This window comes from Atractosteus spatula, chromosome 2 (genome assembly GCF_055471065.1).
Source record: "Atractosteus spatula isolate fAtrSpa1 chromosome 2, fAtrSpa1.hap1, whole genome shotgun sequence".
Lineage (NCBI taxonomy): Eukaryota > Metazoa > Chordata > Actinopteri > Semionotiformes > Lepisosteidae > Atractosteus > Atractosteus spatula.
The window spans coordinates 56,916,326-56,942,293 of record NC_142707.1 but is presented as its reverse complement, the minus strand read 5'-3'; the positions used below and the strand labels follow the sequence as shown (position 1 = coordinate 56,942,293).

Genomic DNA, 25,968 nt, shown 5'->3' with positions numbered 1-25,968 from the left:
TTTGCACAACACATTCATGCCTGACGTATAAACATTACCCCTGATAGAAAAGGCCAAGGCCAATCTTCCAGGTACTGCTGTAGGTAAGCTGTTTGCTCTCAGCTTTATGTTAACTGTCAGTGTTTCCCAACTGCTTTTTTCATGACGCCAAAACTCTGAATATCCACTTGCTAATGCATTAGCCCAACTCTTTGCAAAGAAATCTGAGATTATTAAGACCTAAAGCCCAGCAACCCTCCCTCAACCCTTGAAGAAATTACAAACCCAGCACTTGATGTCAACCTCTTGTTTCCTTTTGCAGATACCCATTGGAAGCCAGCCATCAACTACTGGATTTATAATGATCAGTAAACTAAAGAATGACCTGAAATTTGGTGGTTCCAGGTGCTGGTTTTGCCTTTACATTTCTTGTTTCTGTTTTTTTTTAGACTATCGGCGGAGGTTGGGTGGAAGCACAAAATTCCAAAGGTGAAATAGGTCTGGTTCCAGAAGACTATATTGAGGTATGTTAGTAGTTATTTCATTTGTCATTCATGAAACATTTCAAGTATGTTTTATGGAAAAATGTGAGCGGAATGACATGAAGAGCACGTGTACACATCATCTCAAGATACTGGTCATTTTAAACAACAAAGAAATCCATACAAAAGCTTTGCCACAAAGACATTACAGTTGGTTGTATAAAGAACGTGGAGATACCCTAGAAATGTTACTTCTCAGCTTATTTGAATTCTAGATTATATATTGTTACAGCTTTGGGTGACTGAGAAGTGTCTCTAAGATTTTTAGATAAAGTTTGTGACACTGGGAAGAGTAACATTTCTAACTTCAAAGCAGAGAGGATGTTTGCTGATGTCTTGGGGGTCCCTTGAGCAGAAACAATAGTAAAGTTTATCTTAGTATGCCTAGGCAAGTTGTAGATTAATGATTGTAAAGCAGAAGGGCAAAAGACCCAGTATAAGTTCACATTAAGAGCACAGGAGAAAAGAGAGAAGAGGGAGGAAGAGGAGAGACAAAGAGTGGAGAGAGAAAGAAGGAAGAAACAAGGTGTTGGGACTTGAAGCTTGCGTCAGGCGAAAGCCCCTACTTCATCATCCAAACCAAACCTGACTGGAGCTAAGTATTCAAACCTTCTTAGAGAGCGTGCTTTTCTGTGTTTTTAAAAGATACCTCAGTTAAAAATGTCTTTCCTGCATTTTATGGATAGGGATTTATCCATTTATTTTGTGGCATCCAGGGTGCAGAAAGAGAGATTTAACTGCAGGTTGCTTTGGATTTAGTTAGAAGACAGCTCATCTCTTGTGTGGCCTCTGTAGGCATATTAAGAGTTTAGTGTTAATAGCAGTCTGGGGTTTTCTGGGTGACCAGAATGTTAGGTCTCTGAAATGCCTTGTTTGTAAATACAGTACATGAGTTTTATGTTTTGTGTCTTGTGTAGTTTATTGTAATATAAAATTTGTTTTAACCAAGTGTGCCAGAGAATAAAGGATTCACGTGCCTCTATTTATACCACCCGCTCAGGAAATTGCTAGATCTCACTTACAAGTCGGGGGTTATGAATAATCATTTCACTTATTGACTAAACCGCTCAGTCAATTCCTGTTTTTCACCAGCTTCATGACCCCCCCCCCCCCATTTGTAACAATATAAAATGTCAATCCAGGATTTCAATGCCCTAACCCCGAGTAAAGTGATTTCTGACTCTTATAATGTTACCTGCTGACGAATGTCATAAAGGGCAAGGGAAGGCAAACCTACCTGTAAGCAATTTCTCACCAGCACGAGATTTCACTCTGCTTGGCCAGGAGGGCAACAAAGAGCGATTGTCGCTACTTGATTGACTTTCTGAATCCCCCCCCCAAAAAAAAACATTTCCAGAAACACAGACATCAGCTTGTCTACATCCAAATGACTACATCCAGGACAAAATGTTGGCAGCTTGACTAGTTTCTTTATACTAGATAATACATTAGTTTTGTTGTTATATCAACAGTGGCATCTAGGGTAATTGGGACACTGGGATATCAGTCCAGTTCTGAAGAGATGGTTTAGCATTTGATCGTATGGTATGGTATACAAACTGATGAGTTTGTATATTTGTACTGTAAGTGGCAGAAGCTAAAACCTCCATTTAAAGAGTGATTTGTAAATGCTCGGTCTGAGGTCAGAAGCTTTGCTTGTTTACAAATGCCCTGGACAGTTGGAAGCTAGACTGCTTATACAAGAGACCATAGTGCTAGTGAAGGGTGAGAAAAGGGGACTTGGCACAGAAAGAGGAAAAGGCCCATCTGAGCGCAAGTCTGTTTTTCCAGCTGTGGAAAAATGCAACAGGATGCTACAAGTCAGACCTCAGGATTCAGTTTTTTTTTACTTTTTTATTTTTAAATATTCCAAATCACAATTTTTAATCATTCCTCATCTCACAGAAAGTAGGGGAATTCCACACATCAAATACTTGACGTAAAAGAAGAACAAAGTTTTCTTACAGAACCTGTTACCTTTGTTTTACATGACGTCTATGTTTTTAAAAGTCACATAAGTTTGACTGCTGAGGTGTGTCATATGACTCCCAGGATTTTTAATTTCCTTACTAATTGTGTTCTGTTTTAGGTGAGTATTGAGGTTTTTTACTATTTGGTAGCCTGTATTTTTACTTTCGATTCATCATCAATTCAAATGTTCATTACTCATGTATTTCTTTCATACATATATATATATATCATTTATAGTTCAGGTGGGGAGCTGCGTCAGCATGCGTAGGCTGCAAAGGAACAAGTCATAGGTTTATTCCATGCTGAAAAAAAGAAGAAAGAAAACACAACGTTTAGGGCCGTGGAGCCTTCTTCAGGTGTGAATGCCTGAAGTCACACCTAAAGAAGGCTCCACGGCTAAAACGTTGTGTTTTCTTTCTTTTTTCCAGCATAGAATAAACCTATTACTTGTTCCTATATCATTTATAGCTAACTGTATATAACTGTGAACTCAGTCTGGTTCCAATTTAGGATTCATTCTGGAAGCTAAAGTAGCAGTCTGAATAGCAGCTATGTCTAATATTTTAAATGTTTTGAGAGGTTTGAGATTGATAGCTAGAAACTTCAAAAACTATTTTGTTCTGATCTTGGTAGAGGCTGTGTTTGAAGCAAGTTAACACCATAAAGTTAATTTCCTGTTGCTGTTCTCTAACTGTAGTTGTAAACTCAATTGTTATTTGTAAGACCCTCATTAGTAAAATATGCAGAAGTCCAGCTGAATCCAAATCAACTGGAAAAGCAGACTGTAACAGAGTGTTGTGCAAACTTTGTTTTGAATTGCAAAAAAAACACAGCATCATGTGACAATAAGAGACCTTGCTAGGCAGTACAATATCACTTATTTTAATATTTTATATTGTTTCCCTTTAAAGTGAATATTGAATCATTTTAAATCATATGTTTGAATCATTATTGTTCTTGCTAAAAACTTATGACTTGCACCTTGGTCAATTTAATCTGCTTAAAACTTTGAAAACACAAATTATATCTTTATATAATATGTTTTTTTTGTTTTTTTTCAGGTCACTAAATCATCCTCTGGTGCAAATGCAGTACCTGACTTTTCCATTTTTGACACCTTTTCATCTACAACCACTAACACTACAAGCAATCAGGTACATAACTAATATCTTTTTTTAATTGATATACTTTCTAGATTTATTAAATGGTCCATTGTCTCACTTGAGCATATGCTCAGATATAAAATGCTGTTATACCTTGGTGAAAATATTGTTTGGGTTTTCTTGTAAAAAAAGTGCAAGTTTACACAGGATATGAGTAGAAAGTGTAGTGTGTGTTTGAATCTTCCTGTGTAAGCTGTACATTAAAGCATAGAAAGAGAGGAAGCCATTTGGCCTGTCTTCTTGTTTGGTTCATACTACTGCAGTTAATGAGTGCCAGAATCATTTCCAGCTGTTGCTCAAGCTTGTACAGCAGTGATATATTAAAAATATGTGGTCAGCAATGAAGATTAAAAAAGATAGCAACCAGTGGTATGTTTTTGTTCATGGCTTAGTTGTTAATGTTCTCTTTAATGCTAAGTGACTCTTACAAGTAAATTCAAACAAGAAGAATTTGCCTTCAAACAAGAAAATAGTTCAGCAATGGCTGGGTAGGAGTGTGAAGCAGAGGCGTAGAACAACCTGGTACAATTTAAATTCCTAAGTCAACCCTTAGGTTGCCCAATAGGGCACTAAAATAATGTTATGAATAGCAGAGCAGTTTTAGACATGGTAAAAGGTTTAGCTAGCTATCTTCTATTTCCATTATTTTCTAAGTGATCAGAGCACAGAAATTGTATCCTCAAAAACATTGCGCTAACAGCAACCTAGAAACACTAGAAATCACTAGACTACAGCTCCATGAAGCAAAATACAATTCATACGAGGGTAAGCCAGCAGCTAAATTATCTTAAAAATAATTGTAATGCAATTTTTTCTTTTTTATTCTTTTCTGAACGCTAACCTTAAAACACCTCTGTCCTAATTCATACAGTACATACATTTATAATTTATAATTATATAGACAAACCCATAGTTATGACTGCTTTCAGGATAGCTCCTATGTCCTGAAATGTCACAGTAAGACTGTTATGTGGTGAATATTAGTTGCAAAGACAAATGGATTAGACATGTGCCTTTACCGATATTAAATCACGACATTTACATGACATGACAGTTACTTTTCTATCGATGGATGCTGATTATAAAGAACTTGGCAGTGCTTGCGTGTTCACCAACATCCGCACTAACATTAGATTCATATGTACTTAACACTGGTGTATAGCTGAAATACTTGGGCAACAGTAAATTTGTTACATTAATCTAAACAGATAATAACATAGCATATTTTTTTCTGCACGTGTGTAAACAGACGTTGTTTTAAAATATTTACTGAGTATAATTTTCTTCTGAGTTGTGAAAGGCAGCCGTGTTTCCATTTAATACATAATAATACAGTAAAGGCCCCATCTTCAGTTTACAGAATGTATTCTTCTGGCTGGCTGGGAACCAGTTGAGTTTTGTGAATTTTGTGTAGGTCTATTTTGCACTAAAGCAGAATGCATGGAAATGGGTGTCTGTGTTTTAGTGACTGACACAGTGACTGTGTGGTTTTTTTTGGGTTCCTGTAATGTACTAGTTTGTGTAGATTCAACTAACAATATATTATTCAAAATAAGGAAAAGCAGCAACACATTATGGAGCTCAGTCAAACATTGTCTGAATAACACCACATTCACAATGTTTTATTTTAAATAAGGTCAAAACATATTTTCTTAAGATTTTAGATTACTTAAGAGTTTATGTGTTAGGGTATTTCACATTCACAGACAACTCTAGAGATGAATGAGGGTATTTCCTATACTAAAAGATCTTGTGATTGTACATCAGCTGGTCTAGTTGCTGGGAAACAAAACTGCTGTAGGTTATCTAGTGCTCATTATCATTATGGTTTTATCTTAGTGGTATACAAGTAATGTCTCATAGAGAAATATTTACAAAAACAGAAAATAAAACGTATTGCCAGTTGCTTAATGTCTTTAAAACTACACCCATCACACCCGTACTCTGGCTGGAAATGCTGAATCCAGAAAACAGATTCAGAAAATGATTCAGAAAACAGAATTGGTAAGACAGTCTTTAGAAAGAGTTGATAAATCTACTATTCCAACTCAAATTTCCATTCCAAATGAGGCAATAAAAGGGAATTACAATGGGCTGTTCATCACATGATAAAATACGACTTGCAGGTTTAATCAATGCTAGGGCCTTTGTATTGTACTTCATCTGTGTACAGAGATTGCATTTTAAGTACTCTCTACTGAGATCTCAAAATTCATTTTTGGATGTACAAAAAATAAAATCACAAAAAAATATTTTTCTTAATCGCTGGGGGTTGGTTTGAGGTCCAGAATGCACTTCTGCATCTGCACTAGCTTTGTTGTTGATAGCGTGTCTGTAGCCTGTCTGCTGTCCATGTTACGCGCCTGTTGTGTTCATGGCTGCAGTCTACACTTGACACCATAAGGGAAGCATAAAAACACATAAATCACTCATACCATCCCAATATCGTGCCCCAACCGCTCGTGGTGCAAGGCTACTGGCCAGCCCAAATCCCAGTGATTTCCCTGTACCATCAGTCAAAGTCCTGGGGGTGAAGTGGATGAGGATATGGGCCAAGTAAACATGAGGTATCAACCCATGTCTCAGATCCTGTTCCCTTTCAGTTAAAAGTTTAGTTCAAGAATCACATCAAAGATGAATGTCATAAAACTTAAAGTGGAGTACAAACTCTACCCTCCCAGGAGTGTTTTATACTAAGATATCACCAAAAAGATATGATCTGCAGTGTAATTTCTTTTGCCGATATTGCAGTGTGAGTATTATATTAATAGCTTATGTGACAGTAATATAATTAAATTAATATTATGCTGTTTATTGAAATTATATATGTTGTATAGTGATTAAATATGTTTGGTTTTACAGTTTCATTATCTGCAATATATTGTTGACAACACCGAAAGAAGTTGAGAAGTTGAGGAGCTCATATTATTTCTATGATAGGCAAAGAAACCAGTTATTCTGTAGAGATAAAAGCAGTGTAGCTCACCAGCTGTGTAAGATTGTGCTACTGTATGTAAGGGGAACACACATGCTTTAGAGTTTGTTCTTAAGTAAGTCAGAATTGCATTTTAATTTTACATTGGATTTGATTGCAGTTTAAAGGCAGTACCTGCATTCTGAGAACTCTGCCTTTTTTATTAGTTTTTGCTGGTTTTAATAATGGAGACTCACTTATTTGACTGACACCTTTAGCCAAAGCAACTTATGCTTGCAACTCTTTATACAGCAGGGTATTTTACTGGAGCAATTTGCATGAAGTAACTGGTTCAAGGGTACAACAGCACTGTCTTACTTGGGATTTGCACCCACAACCTTCCAGTTACAAGTCCAGAACCCAAACCAGTGCTCCACACTGCTGTCCTAGTAGCACGTGGCCTGAAATGTGCATTTATGTTTGTTATAATCAGCTTCTAAGATCAAGTGAGTTGCTCTGTCTCTTTGGGAAAGTATAATCAATTGCAGGATATTTTCATAAACGTGCTACCATCTTTCAAATGCCTGGGAAACATGCTGTTCTCGTTTATTTTCCTTGTGAGATCTTGCATCAGTTTTTAAACAGGTCTTCGAAGGCCGCAGTCCTGACACTTTTATAGGTAGCATGAAATCATTGCATCACATCAAAACACTTTCAATAACTGCTTATCCAATTCAGGGTCAAGGTGGGATACACCCTGGAGAGGATACCACTCACCATGGAGTCATCTATTACTCAATCCTTTCAACAAGGCTGCATTTTGCCTGTTGTTTAATAAATGTAGATACTTTAAAAAAATCAATGTAGATACCTACATTTGCGAAGAGCTTACTTGCAAGTCAGAAGCACGGGGGAAATGGGTGTGATTGTCTTTAACGTACAGTAGTTCTTCGTGCTTCAGGTTCTTTAGAAACTCAAGAATTGTTTGAAAAATATTATCTAGAAAATATCATGATGCTGATGCATCAAAAGTTGTGGACTGCTGAATGCTGCTGTATTTCCAAGTGGATGAACATACAGTAATTGTGACACAGGCCCATCCTACCCCACGCGGCTAGTGAACACGCAGTGCACCATGTACTGTACCAACTCACCAGCATATCCCCGTATTATTATGTGGTCTGTCCTGTTCTTTAAGAATCATAGCTCTTACATGTTGGTTCCCTCTCTGAGAAGACTGCTTGGTCTTCATAATTCTGGCTGGTCTTCACCTTCTCTGCTCTTCATTCTGTTATCCCCACCATTCAGCAAGGCACCTGCAGCTCTCAGCAAGGTCTCTCGCCGAACCCTCGTAGGGGCTTGCTCTCAGCTCCTCATAGCTCTACTGCAGAAAGTTTGGGCTTAAATAGGGTGACTCACAGCTGCCACCCATTTAAGGCAGCAGCTTCCAGCAGCTGTGACCTCCAAGCCATGCATTAGCTGACACCCCGTCACAATAACTTCTTGTTCTCAGATAACACCAGATTGTTTGCCTGTTTGCTTATGTTAGTGAAAACGGCCCCATCTAACAAACCGTTATGATTTGTGATGAAATGTCATGTTATCTTTTGTAAAAATATGTTCATTTTGTCCAGTTTTATTTTTCACTTTTCAGTAAAGCTCATTTTTTAGTTGTTATGTATTGAGGTACTGCAATACGAATTCTTTGTTAAACTGGTAAATTAAAGGCCATTCTTGATTTTTGACATGGATTGTTTTTCATTGTGGAGTTGTGCACTATAACAAGATGACTTATGGCATTGTTTTAAGGTTCTGAGAATTGTAATACTTGTTGTTTTATAAGTTGTTATGAGCAGTATAGCAACATCGGATCACAGAAGTCATCTCTCTCTGAATGTCATGTTCCTACAGATGGAACTGTGGCCATATTATGAATACTGCTATATTTTTAACAGGTTATGGACTGGATATTAGCTGTTGTAACCTGTCCTTTTGAGACCCGACTCCTCTTAAGAGTTTGTCTGTTACCTAGTAACCTGTTAATAAAAATGAAATGTTATGAACAGGTAGTACTGGTAGGTTAATTGGCTATTGGGAAAATTGGCCCTGGTATGGGTATGTCTGTGTGTGCCCTGTGATGGACTGGTGTCCTATCCAGGATGTATTCTGCCTTTTACCTGTTGCTTGCCAGGATAGGCTCTAGCTCCCCCACAACCTAGTAGAAAATTAATGGATGGTCAGGCATGTGTCATGACAATCTGTTAACTTTACTGTGACTTTCACGTCTCCTAAATCTGATTCTGTGAACCAGAACTGCAGCTCGACCTCGAACTTTTCTTGTTGCAGGGCCTAGCTGACCTGTGCTGTCATGGCCTCCCATGATTGGCCCAAAAAAAAATTATTTGGGGTTTTTTGCTGGCTAAGAGAAAACCAGTTTATCTAAAAGGGTTCCCTTTTTAGCCTAACAGTTTTTTGCAGGTGGTTTATGTTCTTGGCTCTTCTTTCTCAAGGTGGATTTAGGTGGCTGCACAGCTCAGCCAGACACACCGGAGACTCCGGTCCCTGCTGCAGCTTCCCCCAATGAGGTAACCTGACATGCGGCATGGGAAGCACACTGTGCATGGGTCTATGTCCATGTAACAAACTGCATGATCTCACTGAATCAACACTTCCCCTGTATTCTGATTTACTTTGTGATTTAAAAAACTCAATCAAATTCCCCCTCTTAGATACTACAGGCAGACTGTTGAGGGCTGCTACAGTAGTGGAACTTCATGCATTATGATGTTGCAATCATGTTTGCAAATGAAAACATTTTTATGTACATTGTATTCACAGTAGTCTGGAACATTGCAACAGGTAGAAAACAAAAAAATGGAAGCACCTGGGTAAATAAGGAAACTGGGCGCATGTTGAATGGAAGTCCGTCCACACAGGGGTGGCTTAATTAAGCAAAGAACATGCTTAGTATAAAAATGCAGGACATACCATGATTCAGACTGGAATGGCTGCATGAGGAGACCTCAATGATTTTAGAAGTGGGGGTAATTGCTGGGATGCATTTGGCTGTTTCAATGACCAGGACAGCAGAACTTTCATGATGTGATGTCAACATGGAACTGAGCGGGAAAGATATCAACAGCAAAGGACACCATGAGCGGATGCCCATACCCCAGCATCATGATCATCTGTGCTTTAATACGAAATAAAACACAAAACGAACCAAAAGCCTTGTTATGTCAGATGTGTTATGGTCAGATGAATCATCTTTCACCGTGTTCTGGACAAACAGATAAGTGGATGTCTGGAACCATCCTAAAGAACTTTCCTTTGCCCTGAGTTCCAGCAGCGAAGGGTTCAGGTAGCTCTATAATGTTGTGTGGCACAGTGTCCCGGAATGGTTTGGGTGCCTTCCCTTAGAAGGCACGTTCAGCACTTATTCATCCTCGATGGTACTGAGTGATCATTTTCCCGGCAAGAAGAAAAGGCTGCAACGTGGTGTGAAGTGCGTCTTCCAGGCTGGCGTGACCCTATCCCCAAGGCACTCTCGTGCTCTCCCAGTGGTTTGGTGAGCATCACACTGAAGTTGACTGTATGCCTGGGCCTTCTCAGTCGCCAGATCAGAACCCAATCGAGCATTTCAGAGATATTCTGGAACTAGGCATTCTGGAAGAGGCGGCATTACCCACCTGCACCAACCAGGCATGAACTGATTGACTTTCTCTTGGGAAAAACGGTGCCTGTGGAATTCCAGCCACTGGTAAACTCTGTGCCAAGTGTAAACAGGCCATACTGGCCTCGTATGAAAGATCCTACACCCTAATACCCTACTTAGCAACTTCACATTTGTGATTGATTTTTTGTACACTGCCTGTGCCGCTTTTCCTAGAAAGCCTCTGAATCTTGTTCTGACTCAGCTATTTATTATGTTGTGGAACCAATTATTGACTTATTTAATCTTAACTACTGCTGTGTTCAAAAGCTACCAAAACATGTGCAGGCTGAGTCAGGAAGGTGTCTAGAATTAGTTTGTAAGCAATTAAACTACTTAAAAACATTCCTCAACATTATGAGCAGTCTTGCTGAGAACAAAAAATGTTTCTTTTGTTTGCGTCTTATTTTGTGATGGTTCTATTTGTGCTGTAGTGTAATCTGGTCAAAATAAATAAGCATTTGAAAAATAATAACTGTGAGACAAAATGAAAAGAACATTGCTTGTGATTTGTCCTTGATCTATAGCTTTTAAGTATGCTTAGATCAATCATGTTGATTGTGATTTTGCACCTCAATCGATTGCCACAAAACCTCAAGTTCAAACTACAGTATTTGCACTCTTATATTTACTGAAATATTAGTAAATCTAAAGTGCACTTCTATAGATTTTGTTCAGTCACTAGATATTTAGAAAGAACAACATTTGTTGATGCTTTAATACTGTGTTCAGAAAATGTCTGTCCTTTAAACATCTCAAGGAATCACTGTGATAAAAAGAGTGGTTTCTTGTACCTACTGTCACCTGAGGTCATCATACTACAGTACAGCTTCTTTTTAGTATACAAGCACTTTCAAATAATTCTTAAGTTTTGTTTGCTGCAGTACATTTGAACTGATGATGAATTTCTCTGAGTGCCCTAGGGATGGTGAGAATGCTTTAATCTAATGAATGCAGGTTAAGGTTAAAATTAATGAAGGTTTAAATGGTTCCAGCTCATTTGTGTGTAAACATTAATCCTTTAGCCTTTGGATCCTAACCTTTATTCATTTTCTCTTTGAAGATGTCTGCTGTATTCTTTAGAGGATATGAGGAAGGTTGCCATAATTGACAAGCAGTTACAATTTATGTCCACTAAATGAAATGAAATGCCATAAAAGTCTTTTAGAAGTTTCTGTAAGAAAACAAGGACATGAATAATGAATGCATTACCTTTGAAAACCTCTGATACCACCTCTGAACCAGTTCTTTGACTGATTTAACAGTTTGTCCTCTAGAACTAATCTCTTTGTTACATCTGAAAGTGATTTTTTCTGTTTTGCCTGCCAAGTGTTTGACTGCCTTTGTTTGACTGATGTGAAAGGGAAGGATACGGATTCCTCTCTACCTCTCTTGAACTTACTGCATGGTCATTTGCAGTTCAATATGCATGTCCATTGACTGAATAACAGTTTGTCCTCTAAAACTAATCTCTTTGTTATATTTTGTTATAATATTTAAAATTACATTTAAAAAATAAACAAATGTTACTTGGTAAAATCTGTTCTTTACCCTTTCAAGGGGCAACAAAGAACTTTGGTCAAACAAAATGGACCCTTTCTGATCTGCTCAAGGCTTGTGTCAGACTGGGGGACAATGTAATTTGTCTAAGGCTTCTCAATGGGCTGCTGAACTCAAAGGGGACACTGTATTGCCAGGAGCCAAGGGGGTTCTGGCTATCTAATCTCACCCTCCCATAAATACTGTGCAGCCACTTGCGCCCCTCAGGAAATCCCAGTCACAGTGAAACAGCAGGGGTTAAAACGTGTTGCCTCAGTTATGGATTTCCACCTGCACTTGGGCTTATGAATTCAGCACGCAGGAGCTCCGTCCCAATAATCGGTTCAAATAGCAAAATAACAATGAATCAGACAGAGACCTGAAAAACAAGAGTTTATTTAGCTACAACAGATTACAGATGAGCAAAGATCAAGTGCTAGGAAAAATATCTTGGTCACTGCAGATGAGTATTACTTCTCTACTAGAATACGTTGTCAGTGTGAAAGAGTACACTATGAAAGTTTAAGATATTAGCAAAGCCTTTCTTGATTGATGGGAACTACTGTATACAGTATGCAGGCTGTGTAGTTTACGGAGTAGGGAGTGCATCACTCATTCTGTACCTCGCTCTTCTTTCAGGACTTTATTTACAGGAGTAAGTAAGAATTAGTTTTAATTTTCCTTGAGAAAAAAGTTGGACTGAGTTGTACAGGAATGATTATTGGAGCCTGGCAGGAAAAAATGTAATGTCAATTTGTTTCCTGTTCAAAGCAATTCACCCAGTGCACAAAGGACATTGGTAATCAGTTGCAACTGGAAGAGTATCTAGTAGAAGTAGTGAGAATAGAAGTGTGTAAATTCTCTGTAGGTTAGTTTAATTGAATGCTAATCACGTTTTGAACAACATTGCTCTAATTTTCGTTTGAGAAATAGTGTGCTAGAGTTAAAGAATAATTATTATATATGAATTCCAGACTTTGGCTGCCTTGCCTTGTAATGTAGAATCAACTCATGGGAGGAAATTGCATTTTTGATCATTCTTAAAAATCCAGAATCCTCCATTGTTTATAACAAGGTGGTCTTACGATATTACAGGCAAACGATAGCAGCGACCCTTGGTCTACCTGGAATGCTGGTTCTACTGGAAACTCAACTAATAATTGGGGAGGGAAAACTGAGAGTACAGAAGCAGCAACACCAAACCCAGCAGGCAACTGGAACTCGACAGCACATGGACACCCACAAGCATACCAAGGTCCAGGTATGGATTAAACCATTTAAATAGAAGAGAGAAGGAATATAAAATATACAGTATATTTATATAAAGTAAATTAAAAATATATTTAAAAGGTTATTAGACATCTGTTTTATTATATCCTGCAAAAATAAATATCAGCTCTTGAAGCAACATAATCCTTACTTTCTAATTTAAAATATGTTATAAAATGAAAATGTATACAGCTCCTTAAGTGTTATCACCTTATATCTTTCTAGTACAGGTATATAAATATAAGTGAGGACCCTGGTAAGGTAATCATGCCAGTTTGTGTTGTGATTTTTGTTTTATATTTTTAAAGCATTGTTTCCATTTGTCAAACTGAACCTTGCACACAGGATACTCATTTAGGATTTACAAGTTATACAGTACATTGTACTGTACATCCCAAGATACAACGTGTTACTGTATGTTCACCATCATAACAGTTTTATGTTTCCAGTGTGATCCAGTGCTGGATGTTTTAATCCTTATTTTCACATTTTTATTATTATTCTGTCAGCCCTAAGAAGGCCATCCTTTTTAGTACAGCTTTGCACTTTAGTGCCAAGGTCAATAGTTCACATCTTCCTGTGCAGCTGTTTTATATATGACAATACTAACCGCCCTCTCTCTCAACAACATTTCAAATATACTGATGGAAAAAAGAACCCCAACTTTTTCTGGAATGAGAATACTATAGTTATAGCTTATGCACTTTCATAAAAAGTTGTCAATTTGTTTTAAGCCCTCTAACCAGCAATACATCTTTTTCAGTGAGGCATTGCAACTTGCCAATCACACGAAAGCTCATTAGGTGCACTTTTACCGAACGAGGTCCAGGTGGATCAGTGCCTGATAAGGTCACCTTTCAAAAGGCCTTAATTTAAAGATTAGGTCTCTGCAAGAAAAAGGCCACACTTAGTCAGTTTTCTACTTGTCATGTGCCAGTGTTGCCAGACACTATGGAGTGAGCTGCTCCATTGTGTCCCGACTGCAGTGAAGGTTTCAGCAGACCGGCAGGACAGATGACCGTCCAAGATCCTGTCGCCCATGACTGACCACACCAGATCAGGACTGACACATCAGACTGGTCCATCTGAGAGATTGTTTCAGATCTGCCACCTGTACTGCTGCTGAAACTGCCGGCAGACACGATGCCTGCATCAGTGACAGGATAGCGAGGCTCCATGCTGCTGGCCTTAGAGCAAGGCGACCTGTCAGAGGTCCTCTGCGTACACCTCCTAGACATCACACCCGACTGGCTTCAGCCAGACTGATGGACTCGTCAGCATTGACATCAAGTCCTCTTCACAGATGAGTCACTCTTCAGCCTGTTCAGGTGTTGCATTTCTTTTTTCTATCTGTATATATTGATACATTATCAGAAGCTGGTTGTTCCTGGTAAGGGTTGTGGCAACCCAGAGCCTATCCTGTAAACACAGGGTGATGGTGAGACTTCATCCCAGAAAGGACACAGTCCATTGCAGGGCACACACATGCACACAGAGACAGTATAGTCACACTAATGAAGGTAGCCAGCATTTCCACATGGGAGGAAACTAGAGATCCCACGAAAATCCAGATGAACATGGGAGGAACTTGTAAAATCCACAGAAGGTACTCAAGTCTAGAATCAAGCCCCAGCCTTAAAAGCAGTGACTGTGCAGCACTAATTACTATCTCATCATGCTGCCCCTTTTGAACCATACTTATTATTTTAATTCTTGCACTGCAAGTTAACTACAGGTAGCTGGATTTCCATGGATGAAATTTAAGAGAAATGTAATTTGACTAAGGACACACCGATATTAATAACAGTTGCAGTATTTGTTTATGGGTTATACTGCAGGAGTGACGTATCATGATTGTAAGAGTATATATTAATGTAGTAAGAACGTATTAGAAAGAAATATGGTAATATCACTTAAGAATATCTATAAAAACATTTTCATTTTTTGTAATAAATCATATGTTACAAATATCTTTCTGAATGATTAATTGTATATAATTTCAATGGGGACATTCAAGCAACACAGTTTTTTTTTTAGATACTATTTTCAAGTGCAGTAATCTTTCCAGATTTCTTTATCAGTATTGATAAAAGATAAAACGCACAATCAAGTGAAACAAACTTATGAAAAGCGTTTCCTCAGAACAGTTATCACTTCTTTTACATTGTGAGGGACTGCTTTCTAAGATTTTTAAAATCCCCAAAGGGGGAAGTTGATGTCTTAGTTTAGAACTTCCTTAATACTATGACAAAGGGGAAAAAATGAAAAAGGAAACAAGTCAGAGATACTTCTTTGCAGAATTGCTTTGTCTGTGTAATGTTCTTACACTCATAATTATGGGTCCCTTCTTTTCAAATACAGAAAATGCACCACCTATTTCTCGCACATTTGGTTTCATTTTCCATTTTGCTTGGAGTTCAAAACTTGAGAAACGGGCCTTGTTCTGGTGGCCACTGCTTCAAGGCACTGTACCATAAGCCATGGTGCACAAGAGTTGCGGTACATACGGTTGAAGCTATGATCAGGAAATGGCTTGCATTTTTAGAGGATTCAAAATTGTGAATTAAAGAGGCAGTGCAGAAATATTGTACTTTAGACCAGACATATGTATGTGAAGATTACATCTCCAGCTGTACGTGATGTACGGCAGTACAGAGCACTTTCTTTAGATTTATTTTACATTTTTATTACTGCTACTGCTATTTAGTCAATTGGATGAAACATCTGTGCACACTGAGGACACAAAACGTCTGCTTTGGGATATCCCTGAGCTCCAAATTGCCCTGCTTCGTCCCATCTGATCATGTCATAGCTCATTAAATTAAATTGACAGTTTTGTATACTTTTATCACTGAAGAAATTTAGAGAACATTTACAGTATGTCTCGTACAAACTGAAGTGAATGGAATCCCAGATGGAGTTTGCTATAGTTCTGACCAAGAACCAGAGTTCACTTATGCTTTTATTTGGCAAGCACTGCACATTATAGAATTAAACTTACTCAGCTAGAAGGATACACTCCTCATATAATCGTCTTACTGTTCTTATTTATAGAAACAATAGTTTCTTATTTCTGGGTTATGACTGAGGACCACAAGGGACGCATGGAATAAATGAGTCTTGTGCAAATGTTTTTCATGTTATGTTTGTGCCTCTGGACTAGTTTTTGATGTTTCATATAACAGTTGCCAAGATGTGGCATCATAAACCTTGTAAAAGAAATCATTTACACTACATCTTTGCTGTGTGTAAACTTTTAGTTTCAGTGAACAATATCGCTACGAATACTGCAAAATGTTTTTTTTACTATTTTTCGATTTTCCCTTCTGGAAATGAATGTTTTCCATTCAGAAAAATACCTTCCCTAATGCCAAACAACCTCAGCTTCTGGATAAATATTTTGTTTTGGTATTCTTTTGTATATCTCAGATCAAAAAAGCAATGTGTTCAGTTTTTTCATTTAGACCTTAACACATTTTTTTCTTTTTCTTTCAAGATATCTATCCCTATCCATACCTAATTGATTGTACAGGTATACCACATAATGTGCTTGCTAGTGACAGAAACTGAGTAGTTTTTAATCTGCAGCATGAGTGTGCAATAACAGCTTGAGGTGAAGTTTTTTTTTGCCTGCCTGCAAACATATTGTGGGTTTATTCACATTTGTCTAACCTTTCGTTCAGACTGCATGATTAAGAATAGTTTATACAATTGCCAGTCGATATAATGTAGGGAATACTCTGTGTGATTTTTGTTGTGGGTGTTCTGTCTCATTTACTCTCACAGAGAACAAGAGAGAGGTTAAAAACAAGGGGAGTTCAGTTTGCTTGCTTTTTGATCCAGGATCCTTTTAGACTGCCTACTAAGTGAAACCATTATATTTAGGAGACTTCTATATTTCAGGGGTTTATTTAAAACAGCCAGTCCAGGTGCAAATGTGCTTTGTTCAGGTGCTTTCATATTAAGATCCATCATTTTCATCTGTTCAGCTTCCTAATTGAGCTTGTAATAAATTGTGCTCCATCTGTCCATCTGTCCATCTGTCCATCTGTCCATCTGTCCATCTGTCCATCTGTCCATCTGTCCATCTGTCCATCTGTTTTCAATTCACTCCTGCTTGTGAGGGTCTCTTTGCTAAACCCCCCCCCCCAAAAAAAACTGAAATGTTAAGGAGCTGATGTTGCAATAGACTTTTCATCATTTTGTGATGTAAATCTGTTTCCCTTACCCACATCCTGGAAGCTCTGACAAAGTCTTTTTCCCAAGGTTGTGTGTTTTCACAGCACAAGAAACTGAAATAGTAGCACATAACTGATAACATATTGTGGCAACACATACTGTATGAAATGAAGGACACGACTTAAATATACTGCATGCTTTATATATAGTAGTTTTAAGATTTCCTTTGCATCACAGAATGTAAACAGAATGTCCTTTTTTCATACTGTTTCTACAAGTAGAGGTTTTTGCTTTTAATAAGCCTTCACTGTTTCATATATTTATATAGGACCCTAACTGGCCTAATTTGCACAGTAAATTGGTGTTGTACTGTATATAGGGCAAGAGTTAGCTGATTATGAGGTTTATGGGTTGAGTTTAAGTCACATGGAGCTGCTGCTCTTGGCAGCCAGTTCAGGGAAAGCTGCACTGGCTGGTGTTCAGTAAGGAAAAACCCACTCTAATGAGCTTGCCTCTCTCAAAGACTGGAATCAGTACTGAGAAGAAGCCTGGAGTGGCAATCAGGAGGTTTCCTGCTACACTGAAGAATTCTCCTCTCTGCCATTAGTAAAGGTCCAGATCCAGACACTCTTTCCCCAAATTCAGATTTCAGATTCCCATGTTTCTGGTGTTTTTCTGCTGACATTAATCATCTTAAAACTCTCTTCTTCCTCACTGGACTGCACAACCTGTTCTTCCAGTTTATAAGTTCATAGAACTTTGTGGGGGTGATTTTCCAGCGCAAAACAACATTGATCCCATTGGCTTGTAGGAATTGGGTTATAGGAAATATAAAATCAAGATATTAAACTGACTGGGCTCTGTCTTGTTGGCTTGGTCTTTTTTTGCAGCATAACTAATAATGTTTTGGTTTTATTTTTAAATGCAAGCAATGCATGGGAACAGTAGAAGCAGTTGATACCTCACCTCATCTGAATATCACACAAAGGCACAAGCCCTTTGTGGTGGTTAACCAGTAATTTTATTCTCCAGCATAGTCTGATCATAAGATAAATTTAAAGAATCCTTTTCATAATGCAGCAGTTGTTTATTCAGTAGTATAGAAAGTATGGTTAACTCAATTATGCTTTAAATGAAAGAGTTTGCTGATTTCTAAGAAGGCACCTAGAACTGCATCCAGGAACTGACTGTCAATTTTTGGACAGTCTGCCCATCTAATTTACTACAAAGTGGGTAGTTTGTCCAAAGTGGTTAGGACCACATTTCTTTTTATTAATTCTTTATTTCACCAAATAAGTCAGTTGAGATCTAGTTCTTGTGATAGTGACAAACTGGAGACCCGTTTACACATTAGGGTGTTTTTTGGAGCAATATGAGGGAGGTGCAGTACCTTCCTCAAGAGTACACCAGTATCATCCCACCTGGGATATCATCTAACAACCCAGAGTTCACAGACCTAACTATTACTCTAAACTGCTGCCTGATTTACTATGGAATAGTTAATAGAACTATATAACATATGAAAGGTTAGAAACAAGTAGAGGCCATTTGGCTTATCCTGTTTGGTTGTAAGTACTGTAGCTAATTGATCCAGGTATCTCATCCGGTCATTTCTTGAAAGAAACCAGGGTTTCAGCCTCAACAGCACGGCTGGGTAGCCTGTTCCAGCAATGTTATTGAAGCCAACGCCCCTGTTTCTTTCCAAAGAAAAATGAAATGGATGAGTTTTCAGTACCCGGCACATTTTTACAGTCTGCCGATGTTTCATTCAGGGGCTGCAGATGATGATGAATGGGACGACGACTGGGATGAAATCAAGTCATCAGGGGGATTCACAGAGTCGGAAGCTGGAGATGGAGGAGCCATGAACCGTGCTGGAGCCCATGGTTCATCCATGAAAATTGCTCTGAACAAGTAAGATGAAACGTTCCTTTTGTGTAACCCAGATTGGTCCCACAAATGGCTTTCTAAAATGTTTTTGCTAATATGTATTATGTGAGATGATAATTCTGCAGTTTTACCTGTAAGGTTATGAATGTGGCACATTTTCACCTTCAAAGATGTGAACATCCATTTGGAAATGTTTTACATCTTTGAATGTATCTATCTAATGTACTATCTTTGATAGTAAGCTTTTGCGACTGCCTCACAACCTGAAGGTTAAGAGTGCAGTTCACACCTTGGGTGACTGTTGAATTCACAGGCTCTCCCTCTGTTCATGTGGAAAGGCATGGGTTGGTTTTATAGCCTATTCTAAACTGTCTCTTCCTCTGTTGTCTGTGGAACTGGCATGGATTCCCAGGGACGAGGAGTCATGTGCTACCAGTCCTATCTGGTGCCCTGTATTTCCAGGATAGGCTTCAGCTTGCCACAACCCTCATCAGGATAAGCAACTGTCCATTAATGGATGGATTATGTGAGTTCCCAAGGTACTCACTTTTAGTGCAAGCTGAGCTCTGTAATCCAGATATCCAGATGCCCTGCTGGTCTTCTGACAGAAAGCTCCTCCTGTGACTTTCTGCTGCCTGGCAGGGTTTCAAAGAGAACTGGGAGAAAGACGGCACATCTCTCATCTGCACCTGCTGTCCTCTAGGGCACCATTGAGCTTGACGTGTGTCACCAGGATGAGCATGTCTGCTCTTCCTCATTCTCCTCAGGCAGTGCAAGAGTTGTTGATGCGGGCGGGACATAAAGTAACAATTAGCAGTTTGAAATAAGGGGAGTATAAAATGAATAATACAAAAAAGCGTATAATAATCCTATCATGTGAGCCTGGTCATGTCACTTGACTGGCATGCGGGACTCTCCAAGTGACAGAACATAACTGGCCGAGCACAGATGAGGTTAAGATTGGTTTAGTTAGGCAGGGCTCTCTCGGCAACTGAGCGACGCCTGCGGCCTTCCCAGGTGCTTGCAGACACGAGGTGCTGTTGGCAAAGGACTCATCTCTCCCTCTGTTGGTGCTGAACCTCTGGTATGGAAATGATTTGCCTGCGAGGAGTAAAATAATGAGCAACTCTAAGGTGGGCAGGTCGGAGGAGTCGGCCTGCATTTTTTTAAGTCTGCAGTGCGAGCAGATGCGTGGTTCATAGCCACGAGCCGAGTCAGGAAAAATACACAGTTGAAAAGCTTGATTCAGATGGGTACAAAAAAGAACTCGTCTAAATTTCCAAAACAATTCCATTATGCGATCCACAGAACTGAAATATAAAAAGGAAAGAAAAAAAACAAAAAATGCACCTTGTCTTTGTCACCTTGTCTGTATTTGTATGATTGATGCTACTGTCATCAGGCGTTTTAAGTTTTACTACCAGCTTGTAAATACCTTACATACAGTAACTTCAAAGATTAAGATGAGCTTTTGAATTTCTATATCCAGCATGAAGTTTCCAACCTATGAATGTAGTCTTAATTGCAATCTATCGCTTTCAGTGGATAAGTCCACAAATCCCCTTTAGCAACCCTAGACTAAACCACTGGACTAAACAAATGAAAACTCTGAATAGGTTTTAAATTTAAGGCTAAAGCCATAGCTCCAACCTGACATCCCACTTTTGAAGTCGTAACATCTCCAGTTATCCTAATGGGTTTCTCAGTATACTTAGCTGTTCACACACATGCATTGTTAAGGTTCAGAAATAAAGTTACTGAGATGATGAATACAAATTTCACATAATTTAAACTGTGTACATTACAAATGTGTAGTGAGTATAAATAATTTCTTAGTTCTAACATTACAGTTCCATATATATAGTATAATGCAGTGCGTAAAAAACATGGTTCGTGAAATATTTCAAAATTGAAAAGGTGTTTACACTCTCTAAAAGGTTGGAACTGCTAGTGTATTCTGTTAAGTTTCAGTACAGAAAGTTCCCACTTAGCCTGCTGATTAGCGTTATGAACTTGGCCAGATGTTGGCACTTTTTGTTTCCTGCCTTATGAAGAGACTACTCTTAAGCAAATATCTTCTCAGGTAAAATACATCTTGATCATGGCAGTATAGAACACACTATCCAGCCATGTTGTTGAAGCCAGTACTTCTTTCAAGACACAGCCTGGTTAAATCCTTGGATCAATTAGCTACTAACTACCAGATAGGCCTGATATGAACGACCTTCTCTGACTCACAGCTGTTTTTATAATGTAAAGTCTAAGTGGAAACCATTTTAAGAAAAAATACCTCTGAACAGTATTCACAATTCTCTTACCTTATTCATTTCTAGGACATTGCAAAACATTATATATTTACAGGTTTCCTGGATTTTCTAAATCGGGACCAGAGCTATATCTTCTCTCAAAACAACCCGTGAAGACAAAAGAAAAGATACCAATTTATGTAAGTTACCAGCTCAAAGAACTTGATGGACTGAACTGTCTCTTCTCATTTGTTACCTTTATTTTGTTTTTTAGATCTATTTATGCATTTATTGGTTTTACCATTTAATTTGTGAGCATTTAAGCAATATGATGGCTATGTTATTGTACACTACATTTTGTTATCTCCTATTTAAATATTATTTCTTGTAATTCCAGCTTGGAGAGGTTGGGCCAGTGTGGCTATATCCAGAAACACAGCTAGATTGTGTTGTAGCAGATCCCAAGAAGGGTTCCAAAATGTATGGCCTGAAGAGTTACATTGAATACCAAGTTACTCCAAGTGTAAGTGTGGCTGTTCAAGACTTCCTGTAATCCACTTTGGATCTGGTTTAATATATTTGTCTGTGACCTAGCTACTGTACATTTTCTAGGGTGTTGAAAATGCATAACTGAATTCTTCCCTTTGGCCTCCTACCACCTATTGTTCTCTTTATATTTATTGCTTTTCTTTGTTTATTGTCTGTACTTACTGTCATTATTTATTATTTGTCATTTTGTAATGGACTGTCTACATTGTGTGGTGTTGTCTGTCGTACTGTCGTCTGCTGTACTGTGCATGTCCTGAGAGAACAGCGCAAATAAGAATTCCCATACACATGTACACATGGCAAATAAACTCCTCCGTCTCTCCGTCTGTTGTTAAATTTGGGCGGAATTAACACTGCAAATGATTGCTGCTTAATACTGCTTCCATGCAAGAGAAACTAGTGTGGTGTTCTTCTCTTTTACTGTATTACAAAACATTAGCTAATCACCATAGTTTTGTTTTCTTAAAACATCTGTATTATTACTTCAGTGATTATTACTTTTGTCCTGCATCTGATGCGATGCTCGATTTAGAACATTGTGACCTAGAAACAGGTTTAAAAAATATTACTAAATCAAATTAGTGAAAAGCACTGAAGTGTTACATTTTTTATTAGTTTTAAGCCATATCAAAGGTATATTTATATTCTGCCTCTATAAATTATGTGATTTTCAAAAGCTCAGATTATGTTTTAATAAAATTATTTTCTTTGTGTTCACATTACCTCTTGCTCTGTAAATCCTCATACAGCAATGTGTTAATCGTTACAGACAACAAACAGACCTGTCAATCACAGATACAAGCACTTTGACTGGCTGTATGAACGTCTTCTGGATAAGTTTGGTTCCGCTATTCCAATTCCGTCTCTGCCAGATAAACAGGTTACAGGTACATTTTCTTCAATCGTATTGCATGCATTTTAGCATTTCAATGTACAGATTTTCCTTTAAAAGGAAACCAAAATGTCACCTTCATTGCAAGTAGGCTGGCACACATCTTTGTTTTTATTTTAAAAATGGAACCACCAGGCTCTGACAGGTGGGCATGTGGCTGTGCAGCGTGCACACATCATCATTCTAGTATGAAGCTAGAAGTGGTTGTAGGGAGTGCCCAGATGCTTAAGAGTTGGAGACGATGGGTTGTATAAAGCAGAAAAAACCTATTGGTCATTTGACATGCTGCAAGCTGCAAGCTCTATAGCACCTAACTTGAGTTTGCACTAATTAGAGGAGGACCTCTCTCACTGAGGTCACTGGAAGCTTGCAGGCACCTAACCGGTCTCAAGAGATGCTGTCTGGCAAACCAGGCTACATTTAGTCCACCCAACCCCAGGGACACTTGGCAGATTTTTCACCGCCACTTGGGAATCTTAGTCACAGTCAGCAAATGACTACATGCGTTTTTAATTCAACTTGAGTGTGTTCTGATTTCCGACTCTTCTATCCAGTCTGAGTAACACTTCAAGGGATACAGATTAAGTTTTGTTCCCCTTAATGAAAGCAGAATACATGCCTCTGAGTATAGCTACTTTGGGCTCTGCAAATACTGAGGGTTACAAGTAAATCACACATTTCTAAAACCCAATACAGATGCGCACCTTTCATACCCTAACTGTGTTGCAGGACGGTTTGAAGAGGAGTTCATTAAGATGCGGATGGAAAGGCTCCAGGGCTGGATGACCAGGATGTGTCGGCATCCTGTTATTTCCTATAGTGAGGTCTTCCAGCTTTTCCTCAGCTTCAAAGATGAAAAGGTACAGTATGAACTTCATATCCATCTTGGGGTAGCTTCTTCCTGTGTGCTAGCACTGCATGGTCTCATTGGACATTTGCAGCTTATGAAGCAAGTTATCTGATAATTAAAACTCTGTGGCCTTAAAGCTTTTAATAGGTTTGAAGGGCTGTAAAGATGAAGCTGTTTGTAAGATTTAATGCCCCTTAAAGTCCTGTGCAGGAAGGCAGCCCAGATGCATTCGCTGAGGAAGAATCATTCATTTAAAAGGGGAATATGTTAACTGAAACATTAAATTCTGAGATTTAGTGTAGAAATCAACTTTTTTGAGCCATCATGTCGTGTGTTACTCCTCAGTAATCCCTTGGTTTTTATTTGTTCCTTATTCATAGTTTCAAGATTAAATAACAGCACTAGACCTGACCTGAGCATTGAGGGGGGGGGGGTTGGTTGGACTGAGATAGAACAGGAACAAGAAGAACACTGACAAGGTGTTTGTATATTAACAAAAGATGATGCAGCATAATCACAGTATGTGAGAGGCTTTGTATCCCTGATATTGAGGTACTGCCAATATCGGTGAGACAGTTTTATCTACACAGAGAATTCCCGCAGATATTCGTAACTGTTGTGCACATTCATCCTAAAGCAAATTAAACAAATGCAGTTTATTGCATTTGTAATGCCAACCGCTGCAACCTAAGAAAGTCTTTGAACAATTTGTACCACTGTGTCAGCTGCCCAACTACAGTAGTAACAGTAGAATTTGTGGATTTGTGTGGATTTGCGTTATGGCTCGATCAGAGGGGTGTACGTGGTTGCTGGCTCATCCAAACACACCGCCGCGTTCTTGTTACCAAGCTACAGGACAGCACTGAAGAGGGAGAGAGCACAAGTGCAGCAACTAAAGGTCTGGCCAGATGACTGGACACAGCGTCTGCAGGGTTGCTTTTTAGAATCTAGTTACAGTTTAGATGATTCCAACGAAGGTTTACTCAAATAATAAGCCTCAGGTAAACAAATTGCTGAAGTATAAGGAACAAATCAAAGGGAATCTCAGTTCTGAGAACAGAGAACTGCGTGGAGCACAATGAAAGCTATGATGGGTCCTACAGGACAAAAGAGCAGAACCTCAGTGAATGATGATGGTTAACACATAAAAAGATCTGCCCGATGAGCTAAATAATTTGAACCTTATATTTGACATGCATAACTTGAGCAGAGAAATTGGGGAATTTAAAAGAGAAGCTCACTGCTTCTACCAGGGTTAAATTTGGTGCACAGTATGCTTCAAATATTAAAAAAAAAAACAGGAAGGAAAAAAGTCAGGAAATGTCCTTGACCTGATAACATCATCATCAGTGGGCAGGCACTGAGGTCATGTGCTAAGCAGCTCAGTCCTATTTTTAATTATATATTTAAAATATTTCTGAATCAGAAAAAAGTACCCCACATTTGGAAACAAGCAACAATCATAGTATTTGCAAAACACGAATTCCCCAAGCCATCAAATGATTTCAGGTCAATGGCATTGACCTCTTTAGTTATGAATTACTTTGAGAGAATTGTTCAGAGGTACTGTATGCGCTCCACTAGTTAGAGCACCTGCTAGATGCCATGCAGCTTGCCTACAGGGCTAAAAGAAGAGTTGAAGATGCTACCCTCACATTACTGAAGCTCTTATATTCACAACTAGAGGGTTCCAAAACACATGCCTACCTTTCATAGATTTCTCAACAGCCTTTTAAAACCATTCAACCACACTTACTCATGGAGCGATTACTCTTAAATTGTAGTCTAAAATTGAATGTTGTAAGTTGGATTTTAGACTCTTTGATCAACAGATCATCATAACGTAAAATATGTAAAAGATGTTAAATCTGTCTTTCAAAGTATTGTGTTAGTGTGTTATTTTTACATTGCCATTGCTACAAGTGCATTGGTTACATTATAACTACACAGCCATGCAGAGTGGTGGTAAATAGCCTTATATCAGAACAGCTTTTTTTCTTCCACTGGGTCCTATCCAATACACTCTGTATACAGATGGCTGTAGAAGCCCTTTTGAAGACAGACACATCATTAGGTTTGCTGATGACAGTCATTGTCAGTCCCCTCAAAGCTGTACACAGTGATCACGGGCCTGTAGTGGATTATTTTGTTGAATGGTGCAACAACTCCTTCTTTCAATTTAATGTGTCGATAACCAAAGACATGTTCATTGATTATAGAAAGCTGCCACAAGCTGCAAAAGCAACAGTCATCAAAGAGCAAGAAATTTAAAT

At 38.5% G+C, this 25,968-nt stretch overlaps 1 protein-coding gene across 4 annotated transcripts in view; it reads left to right on the top strand.

The window, feature by feature from the left end:
- The window catches only part of snx9a (sorting nexin 9a), a 49,003-nt gene that overhangs the window by 8,243 nt on the left and 14,792 nt on the right, over window positions 1-25,968 (top strand). The window contains exons 3-12 of one of the 4 annotated variants that reach the window (XM_088934080.1): window positions 429-503; window positions 3,554-3,646; window positions 9,080-9,154; window positions 12,916-13,081; window positions 16,586-16,621; window positions 19,041-19,182; window positions 21,520-21,604; window positions 21,802-21,927; window positions 22,723-22,840; window positions 23,575-23,705. In XM_088934080.1, the coding sequence (XP_088790206.1) occupies window positions 429-503; window positions 3,554-3,646; window positions 9,080-9,154; window positions 12,916-13,081; window positions 16,586-16,621; window positions 19,041-19,182; window positions 21,520-21,604; window positions 21,802-21,927; window positions 22,723-22,840; window positions 23,575-23,705 (1,047 nt within the window). The remainder of the gene's footprint in view (window positions 1-428; window positions 504-3,553; window positions 3,647-9,079; window positions 9,155-12,915; window positions 13,082-16,585; window positions 16,622-19,040; window positions 19,183-21,519; window positions 21,605-21,801; window positions 21,928-22,722; window positions 22,841-23,574; window positions 23,706-25,968) is intronic. The other 3 variants (XM_088934099.1, XM_088934091.1, XM_088934108.1) reach the window with 3 other exon arrangements.